The sequence below is a fragment of the Haliotis rubra genome, unplaced genomic scaffold (genome assembly GCF_003918875.1).
Source record: "Haliotis rubra isolate DU_JTF1 unplaced genomic scaffold, ASM391887v1 Scf1438, whole genome shotgun sequence".
Lineage (NCBI taxonomy): Eukaryota > Metazoa > Mollusca > Gastropoda > Lepetellida > Haliotidae > Haliotis > Haliotis rubra.
The window spans coordinates 128,065-138,905 of record NW_025765379.1 but is presented as its reverse complement, the minus strand read 5'-3'; the positions used below and the strand labels follow the sequence as shown (position 1 = coordinate 138,905).

General features: G+C 39.7%; 1 protein-coding gene across 1 annotated transcript in view; it reads left to right on the top strand.

Moving 5' to 3' along the window:
- Positions 1-6,042: 6,042 nt before the first annotated feature.
- The window catches only part of LOC124269300 (multiple epidermal growth factor-like domains protein 11), a 31,139-nt gene continuing 26,340 nt past the window's right edge, over positions 6,043-10,841 (top strand). The window contains exon 1 of the mRNA XM_046704307.1: positions 6,043-6,209. Coding sequence (XP_046560263.1) covers positions 6,149-6,209 — 61 coding nt within the window. The 5' untranslated portion in view covers positions 6,043-6,148. The remainder of the gene's footprint in view (positions 6,210-10,841) is intronic.

Below are 10,841 nucleotides of genomic sequence, written 5' to 3'. Positions count from 1 at the left end.
AGAGACCAGCTTGAGTTAGCCACCAGACTGGTGCAGACTTTACATCAACATGTCACGAGATGCTTCCCCTAATTGCCACTGAGTAGCTGTTCGTTCAGATCTGCTGCTGCTCACCAGATTGTTGAAAGTCAAGGGAATTCCAAGGAGGAACTGACTCTCATGAAAGGTGTGAGAACCCATTGTTTATTTGCAGCAAGCGTGGTTATCTCTTATAGGACATTTTGTGGGAGAAATAATAATATTTGTAAAATAATTTGTAAATCTGTAAATGAATTTGGATGGGAATGTATATGGTTAGGTAATTTCTTAATTGTTGCAATGCATGTAAACAGATAATGTTGTCCTGATTTTAACCTATGTATACAATATGTTGAAAAGTTAAAGTGTGACCCATTAAGGTATTAAGTATGAATTGGATTAATATGTATACTATTGGACGAGTAAATTTAAGAAGGACTGTGGAGTAAGCTCTTACCTTGAAAAGTTTTGTTTGATAGACTGACATGTTCAGCAATCCAGTGATTTTAGTAGTTAAATTTGATAAAATGAACTTAAAATATATTATATATGTGGGGGTTTTATCACTTGTTTTGTCAAGAACAAAGCAATGAAGAAAAATCATGAATAATATACATGTAGTTATAAGTGTGCAGTTATAACTGAAGATGGGAACGGTACGTAATTATGAAAAGTAATGCTTGCCATTTCCTAACCTATCTAACAATCTTAATACGTTATAGGAATATGCATGAAGTATTGAGCTCTTAGACTGCAGCACAAGTCTAAAGTTTCTTATATTCCATGACTATCATGACCATTAACTTCCTCATGGCTAATGGGTATGACATACCTATGATGCAGCTTCAAAACAAAACCACTTTTGAGTAGTATTTCATTGTTAAAATGAACAACAATGTCATGTACTGTGTGCTCAATCACAAACAATTAAGCAAAATTCTGGATGTTTTCTGTGGAAATAACATTCATTTCATTCTATACAATATTTTAAATGCATTCCATTCTAAAGCTGATTTCTTCAAATCTTATGTATTAAAGAACAATAAAAATAGAACAAGAACAAGAAATTTATTCAGTAACAGAGGTCATAGGCCAAGAGTACAAAGCATTGGATCACCCATGTGCACAAGGACAGGTGGGACAAATGTTATTCTATCTTAATGCAGTGAAAATGTATAGCTTTTAAGATATGGCATATTTTCGTATGTAATGCACATAATAATTAATGAAACATTAGTAGACCAGCATTATGTATTTATTGCTTACTATATTTAAGATTCTTTTTTTGTCAGATACCCTTCAAGGCTGAATATATTTGGGTATGACATGAAGCAGCATAGTGGCACATATGTTACTGATAATGAATATCTTAAGATATTCGGTAAAAAGTGTAGGTCCTGGATGTGATTTTAATTGTTTCTCTTACAATATAGAAATCTATACATTGTGAAAGAATAGTGATAATGAGTAGTTCGGACTGCTTGGTATTCTTCAATAAAATATTTGTTATGCAGATCAGGAGCAGGTATGTGGAAATATATGGGATATCCAGCTTATATCCAGTGCAAATCATCAACCATAGGAATGTTCAGTAATAGATGGTAGAAAAATGCCTATAAATGGGTTCGGTCATAGAAATACCAGCACGTATATATGTCTAAAGTGAAATGGTGTGTGAGCTTGCGCTTATGATTAAGGCACTTAAGAAGAAGAGCGAGTGAGTGAGTATGGTTTTATGCCACTTTTAGCAATATTCCAGCAATATCACAGCCAACAGGGTCTTCGGCGCCTTAACCACTAGGCTACCCCACCTCGCCAGAAGAAGAAGAAGAAATTATTTTCTCAAAGTGTCACATGCTGTGGTACAAAATGTATAGATATAGTATGATACGTTAAAAAGAGCACCCGGCCAGTTGGCCTACGAGACACTAATTACTTGATGGTATAAATAAAATATAAAAGTGAATAAGATAGTTATAACTACACACACACACACACGTACGCACGCACACACACACACACACACACACAGTAGGTAGGTTGTGTCAAACACCAATAAATGTTGCAGGTTGTTAAGCAGCTATGAAGATATATGTGACTTGCATTTGCATGCATAATGTAGCATATCCAATACAACTAAAGAAACCATTCTCTTCCCCGCCCGCCCCCACCCATCCCACACCCAATTCACGGGGTCATGTTCACTCTCTCCGACTTGTTAAGTTATAATTAAACTTTTGAATCATGCGAGATTATGGTCTGACAAAAGTGTTCGTCATATCAGCAGATTAATGATGAAACCCTTGCCATGCCGACATTATCTTATTCTCATCTATTTTGCAATCTTTTGCTCAGTTTCTACATTCAAATTTCTGGCTAGTGAATTATTGTGTGGGCTAGTAACTTTCAGGCATAGGTAGCCCGACTGGGTAACAAAATTTGGAAACCAGTTCGCACACTGACTTGTAATATACTCATGCCAATAATGGTTGTCACCCCTTCAGTTTTTAATTGGAGAGAGGGGTGTGTTTGGGGGTGGGGTTGGGGTGGGGGAGGGGTGACAACCATTATTGGCATGAGTATATATTAAACATGTTATGCACACCCTCCCTCACCTTCAGTCTGAATGAATAGAACATAGCCGATGTAAAACCTCTCCCGTCTTTCATTCTGTGTGGGTTAGTTTTATATCCGATATACCCTTCCCGTCTTTCATTCTGTTGGGGGTAGTTTTATATCCGATATACCCTTCTCGACTTTTATTCTGTATGGTGTAAGTTATATATCCGATATACCCTTCCCGTCTTTCATTCTGTGTGGCTTACTTTTTTTATCCGATATACCGTTCCCGTCTTTCATTCTGTGGGGGTTAGTTTTATATCCGATATACCCTTCCCGCCTTTTATTCTGTATGGTGTAAGTTATATATCCGATATACCCTTCCCGCCTTTTATTCTGTGAGGTGTAAGTTATATATCTGATATACCCTTCCCGCCTTTTATTCTGTGAAGTGTAAGTTATATATCCGATATACCCTTCCCGCCTTTTATTCTGTATGGTGTAAGTTATATATCTGATATACCCTTCCCGCCTTTTATGCTGTGAAGTGTAAGTTATATATCCGATATACCCTTCCCGCCTTTTATTCTGTATGGTGTAAGTTATATAACCGATATACCCTTCCCGTCTTTCATTCTGTGTGGCTTACTTTTTTTATCCGATATACCGTTCCCGTCTTTCATTCTGTGAGGGTTAGTTTTATATCCGATATACCCTTCCTGCCTTTTATTCTGTATGGTGTAAGTTATATATCCGATATACCCTTCCCGCCTTTTATTCTGTGAGGTGTAAGTTATATATCCGATATACCCTTCCCGACTTTCATTCTGTGAAGTGTAAGTTATATATCCGATATACCCTTCCCGCCTTTTATTCTGTGAGGTGTAAGTTATATATCCGATATACCCTTCCCGCCTTTTATTCTGTATGGTGTAATGTATATACATGTATCTGATATACCCTTCCGCCTTTCATTCTGTGAGGTGTAAGTTATATATACCCTTGCCGACTTTTATCCGATATACCCTTGCCGACTTTTATTCTGTATGGTGTAAGTTATATATCGATATACCCTTCCCGACTTTTATTCTGTATGGTGTAAGTTATATAACCGATATACCCTTCCCGTCTTTCATTCTGTGTTGCTTACTTTCTTTATCCGATATACCGTTCCCGTCTTTCATTCTGTGGGGATTAGTTTTATATCCGATATACCCTTCCCGCCTTTTATTCTGTATGGTGTAAGTTATATATCCGATATACCCTTCCCGCCTTTTATTCTGTGAGGTGTGTTTATATATCCGATATACCCTTCCCGACTTTCATTCTGTGAGGTGTAAGTTATATATCCGATAGACCCTTCCCGCCTTTCATTCTGTGAGGTGTAAGTTATATATCCGATATACACTTCCCGCCTTTTATTCTGTGTGGTGTAAGTTATATATCCGATGTACATGTATACCCTTCCCAACTTTCATTCTGTGTGATGTCGTATGATGACAATCAATGACTGTTTACCAACAACATTGCACACCTGTAATACTGCTGAAACAAATACATGCTCATGATATAGTCAGAATTGTACATTCGACTCTGCTTTTAGTAGAGATTACTTATGGACGTGGAAAAGGTTTGGCCTCTTCTGTTGATATATCCGACATACGCCCTTCCCTCCTTTTTCATTGTGATGGAAGTTATATATCCGACACATCCCCTTTGCCTTTCAGCCTGAATGATAAGCATGTGCAACGTGAGCGACCCACTCCCTTTACAATTTATGTACAAAGTATGTGACACCCCCCATGCAGCATGTAAAGTACAAAATCAATGACCGCCCTACCAGGCCCTCACTATTCCCATAATGTTTAAGCATCGTTTTTAAATTTTGTCATGTACAAAACATCTCTCTCTCTCTCTCTCTCTCTCTCTCTCACTCACTCACTCACTCTCACTCACTCACTCCTCACCACACACCACCCACCCACACACCCACACACACACACACACACACACACACACACACACACACACACCAACCCTAGTATTTGTGTACAAAATAGATGTCCCTTCTACCTCCCCAGAACAAAATGGGTGACCCCCCTAAAATCATCATCACCCCCCGCACCCCCAGCTATAAATTATAAACGGTCCCAAATGTGATTTGTTTGGCTTCAGCTTTGAGCCGTACCCAATACAGCTGAACTATGCAACCAATTTAAAGTAAAGGATCATTTAAAATGCAGCAAATTCGGTCACAAACACCTGAATACGGAAATGTTTTCACAGTTACATAGCTTATTACGACAAAAATCAGAATTATTTCAGAACACAATAGGGTGTTTGAATTATTTCCATTAACGTGGCCGATTATATGATATTTATTACGTGATGTAAATTACATGATGCTTGCATTATAAAACAACAAAGTTAATGAAAATGAAACGTCATACACCATGAGAGGTTTGCTTGAGTGGGAATTGCCACACGATATAAACGATTGAATAACTGGCGAGTACAAAAATAATTAGAAACTCTTAAGGTTCTTCCAACCTATATTGGAAAATTAAATGTGAGCTACATATTTGCAGAGGAATATGGAAATATGTAACTGATAATTTTCAGTGTCTCCTCACAAAAACATTAACTAAATCATATTCCGCGCATAGATCGCCTTAAGTTTTAGAGTTAACTGGGAGCAGTACTGCAGTAAATAGGGTTTTACGAAATTGTGGACTGTTTATCCCAGTTCTGGTCGTATCCCAGTTCTGGTCGCTACAAACGCCTGCAAGTCGGACCGGGCCGAGACGGGTCATATCTGTTTCTGGCTAATTATGTAAATATCGACGGTAATAAAAATACATAATTATAATAGCTTACAACAATGACATTAGTAAGCAATAGCGCACCACGGTATGTAGGGTATTGAGCGGCATTTGGAATAACTTGAAGAATGTTTGATGACTAAGAGTGTTGTGGTAAGGTTAAATGTAAAAGACGAATCCTCATACGAATTAGAGAACGATCTTAGTCGAATTGGAGATTTTCTTAAAATCCTAAATGTAATGATAAATGCTCTGGAGAATGTATTATGATAAAAATGCTTCAGATGCCTTTAAAAGGAAAAAAATACATAATACTGTTCGCTGGCCATGTTTGATTGGCTTGAAAAAATATGTTACAAAATTGCATGTTCTGAAGCAGTAACTGTGTACTGTCTATAACAAACCCAGTACTGAACTGGCTGGTTATCGTTTTGCACATATTTGCTTCAAATGAAAATTGATTTAAGTGTAAGCACTACAGAAATACATCTTTTTCAAACTTTTCAATGTCTTGTCCATAAATTTCATTTTTCCTTCTTAGTCAGTTTTCCCGATTTAAAGAAAATGCCATTTCCTCAGAAATCTCATTCCATTTTATATAAACGCAATCCTGTTTTAGAATTACCCATCTACACTGCCCGTTCCGGCTTTTTCAGTCCGACATGCCCGATGACGACCTTTAAATGTACGGGAAACACATGCGGTAGTTGTACAGTAGTCGCAGTGGGTTAGTGTGTGGTGGTTTCGGAATGGACGTATTCTACCTCATTGCGCTATGGGTTCTCTTGTTGCAGTGTAAGCTCAGCTTTGGTAAGTAGGCAATATAGGAATAATGTAAGCTTTGTTTTTCTTTTCGCTCCCATCCTTCCTCATCTACTGTTGATAAGCTGTGTGCATGTGCTGATGATGCCTGTTTTCACTTGTTGCACGGCAAGATGTGCAATACGATGTGTCATAATCCTTATGATTATTAAACTAACTTAGCAACAACGGGTAACTTTGTTTACTTCGCAATGGAAGAATAGATGCTACCCCAAAATAGTCTAATTAGACCTGCTAGTGAGTGAGTATTTTTTACGCCCGCATCGGCCTTGCAAACTATTTGTATTTTAAGATATAAACCTATATACCACGTATTCAGGTGTCAGCTCAACCGGAACAGACAAGTGCACCGTTTTACAGCATAGCAACCGCTTAACGTCTGACATAGTGTTACCCAATTACTTTGAGCAATCAACTTATTAAGTTATTACAGTTCGTGGTGGAATATACAGCGAAGTCATGTACTATCATCAATACAGATGAAAGGAATGCTTGCTTATTGAAGCCGTGATTTAAAGTTACCGACTGACGAAGGATGAGGTTACAAGGGAACATCCGTAGTGGCCGAGGTCAGTACAGTGGTGGTGACGCAGTGCAATGTCCAGGAAGTCCCACACAAGTAATTGGTGGATGACAGTTGATCCTGGGGTCGACTCTGATAAAGGCAGCTGCATACATTAGCACAAACTAGAACTATAATTTAATGTCATTTTCTTGTTAGGAAGAAAGTAAAGGGAGGAAGTGGGCCTTGTTAACGCTCGTGATACTCCAGCCATATAGATTAACGATTAGTCTGGAAATATATAAGTTTGATGGAAACAAGAACTCAGTTTAATCTGAAATAGAGCCGCAACGAGGTGGAGGTTACAAAACCGAGGGAAATCTAGATTTGTTTCATTTAGGGTTTTTGCATTACTGTCGAGCTTGGTGGAGAGGACAATATTATGGCTCAGGCACTGTGAGCCAGGCTACCAGTCACATGGGGCCAGTAAATCTCGGTGTCCGGACCAGATATACCAGAACACCTGGTGTCATCATTATCTTATAAGTAAATCGGAATGGTAAATCAGATGCTTGTTATATGCAGTCAATGGATTCTGCTTTCAACGAATATTTTTTTTTTTATAAATATGGAAATGTTTTTGGTTATTTTTGTATTTATGTGTATCACGATCAATGGCCCATTCCCCACGAATACAATCATTCGTAGTTAACAATGTATCGGTGTCAGACCGTCGAATCCATTTCCTTAGGTTACTGGGTTATTTGGATCAATACTACACCGAAACACACACACACCCTACTTTCGAGGTATTTGGGAAGAAGCAAGGAAACGAATATAGTCGGATATCAACGAAACAGCCGAGTAAGATTTCCTACGGTCAACACTATATTTACTACAATTAGACCCGAAACAGCATGCGCATATTTCACACACGTAGGGATTCCGCGACCTATTGTGAAAAGTGCCTATTACCCACTCTTGTCTCAACCGAGGAGGCACTGAGGTTCGGGGGGTCATTATGTGCGATCAGGCTCATAGTGAGCCATTGATTTTTGCAGGATATGTCATGAATATTGCTCCGCTTGGCTTTCTGTTAAATGTAAAGACCTGTATCCGTACAAGAAAAAAGGATGGGTTTATACTCGTCTAAAAGATTTGCTACTTCGGTTTTGCACCTGTTACAATCAGTAGTAGCGAGGGTCTAACCTGAAGCGAGGAATTTTCTATAAAAGTGAACAGTTGTGGTTCATGTTAAATTCAGACTGTGGTCCTGAGATATATTGACATTCTGTCCCCGAAATAAATGTGTCTTATTTAAAGATATATGTATACAGATAGAATTCTAAAATAGAATGGTGTTCGGAACAATATTTGTTAATAGAGCTGACGCAATCTACACTTGTGAAATCTCTGTAGACTTGAGTTGGACACCTGGTAGATATATACTCTAGGGTACGTGTTTTTGACTTGAATGCAGTATTTTCGGTGAGAAGCACATAGCATGAGTCGTCATCAAGTCATCACTTTGATATTTAACAATACCTTCGAGACACTGTGTGAGGTCAGAAGAAGGTGGTGGAGGTCACTCTCCCTGCCGGAGAGTTGGAGAGAGTAATATGAAACCATGGATGTCCTTCACAGACCTGTTACTATGGAAACTCACTTCCCTCTGACCGACTGAGGATAATTCAGTTTAGGATAAGAACTAATGGACGATATCTTCGTTATACCTCAATAATATGGGGACCTTATGTCCACTGAGTGTAAATGGTAAATCACACATGTCTTGAATATTGGACTACTGGAATATCGATGTTTCAGCTAATGCATTTGAATGTAGCTCAGTTTGGAACCACAAGGCGATTACTGTATATGTATCCTGTTGTGAGGAAAATCGCTTGCCCTATCTTATTAAAAAATCCTCTAGCACTGTGATGGCTAAATCGCATACAGCTGAATGTTTGTATTGTTGCAGTGGCATGGCACACACAACTTGAAGGCTATTACCACAATCTGCATGACGGAGAGGCGAATTATGGTGTACGCGATGCGTACCAACACAGGCAGCACTGTTTTGCGTGGGATAATTGCTTGTGGTTTCAATTTAGTGTTATTTCACTGTTAATGTTTGTACATTTTAGATGCGATCAGAGAACACACGCTGTGTACAGTCTAGCAGTAGTGTGATACAACATGACAGGGATATTTTGCACTCAAACATGACCCCACATAGATATTTCCCAATTCGGATATGACCCCACACAGATATTTCCCCACTCTGATATGACCCCACACAGATATATCCCCACTCGGTTATAAAACCACACAGACAGTTCCCCACTCGGATATAACTCCACACTGACATTTTTGCACTCGGATATGACCCCAAACTGACATTTCACCACTGGGATATAACTCCACACTGACATATCTCCACTCGGATATGACCCCAAACTGACATTTCACCACTCGGATATGACCCCACTCAGACATATCCCCACTCGGTTATAAAACCACACAGACAGTTCCCCACTCGGATATATTCCACACTGACATTTCTCCACTCGGATATGACCCCAAACTGACATTTCCCCACTCGGATATAACCCCACACTGACATTTCATGATCACCACTCGGATATGACCCCAAACTGACATTTCACCATTCGGATATGACCCCACACTGAGATTTCACAACTCGGATATGACCCTACACTGACATTTCACCACTCGGATATGGCCTAACACTGACATTTGACAACTCGGATTTAACTCCACACTGACATATCTCCAATCGGATATGACCCCAAACTGACATTTCACCACTCGGATATGACCCCACTCAGACATATCCCCACTCGGTTATAAAACCACACAGACAGTTCCCCACTCGGATATATTCCACACTGACATTTCTCCACTCGGATATGACCCCAAACTGACATTTCACCACTCGGATATGACCCCACTCAGACATATCCCCACTCGGTTATAAAACCACACAGACAGTTCCCCACTCGGATATAACCCCACACTGACATTTCATGATCACCACTCGGATATGACCCCAAACTGACATTTCACCACTCGGATATGACCCCACACTGAGATTTCACAACTCGGATATGACCCTACACTGACATTTCACCACTCGGATATGGCCTAACACTAACATTTCCCCACTCGTATATAACCCCACACTGACATTTCCCCACTCGGATATGACCCCCATGCAAACATTTCACCACTCGGATATAACCCCACAGAGACATTTCCCCACTCGAATATGACCCAACACTGACATTTTCCCACACAGATATTTCCCCTCTCGGACATGACCCCACACAGACATTTCTCCACCTTTCCATGACCCCACACTGACATTTCTCCACCTTCACATGACCCCACACTGATATTTCTACACCTTTACATGACCCTACACTGACATTCCTCCACCTTCACATGACCCCACACTGATATTTCTACATCTTTACATGAACCCACACTGACATTTCTCCACCTTCACATGACCCCACACTGATATTTCTACACCTTTACATGACCCCACACTGACATATCTCCACCTTTACATGACACCACCCTGATATTTCTACACCTTTACATGACCCCACACTGATATTTCTACACCTTTACATGACCCCACACTGACATATCTCCACCTTTACATGACCCCACACTGACATTTCTCCACCTTTACATGACCCCACACTGATATTTCTACACCTTTACATGACCCCACACTGATATTTCTACACCTTTACATGACCCCACACTGACATTTCTACACCTTTACATGACCCCACACTGACATATCTCCACCTTTACATGACCCCACACTGATATTTCTACACCTTTACATGACCCCACACTGACATATCTCCACCTTTACATGACCCCACACTGATATTTCTCCACCTTTACATGACCCCACACTGACATTTCTACACCTTTACATGACCCCACACTGACATTTCTACACCTTTACATGACCCCACACTGACATATCTCCACCTTTACATGACCCCACACTGATATTTCTACACCCTTTACATGACCCCACACTGACATTTCTCCACCTTTACATGACCCCACAC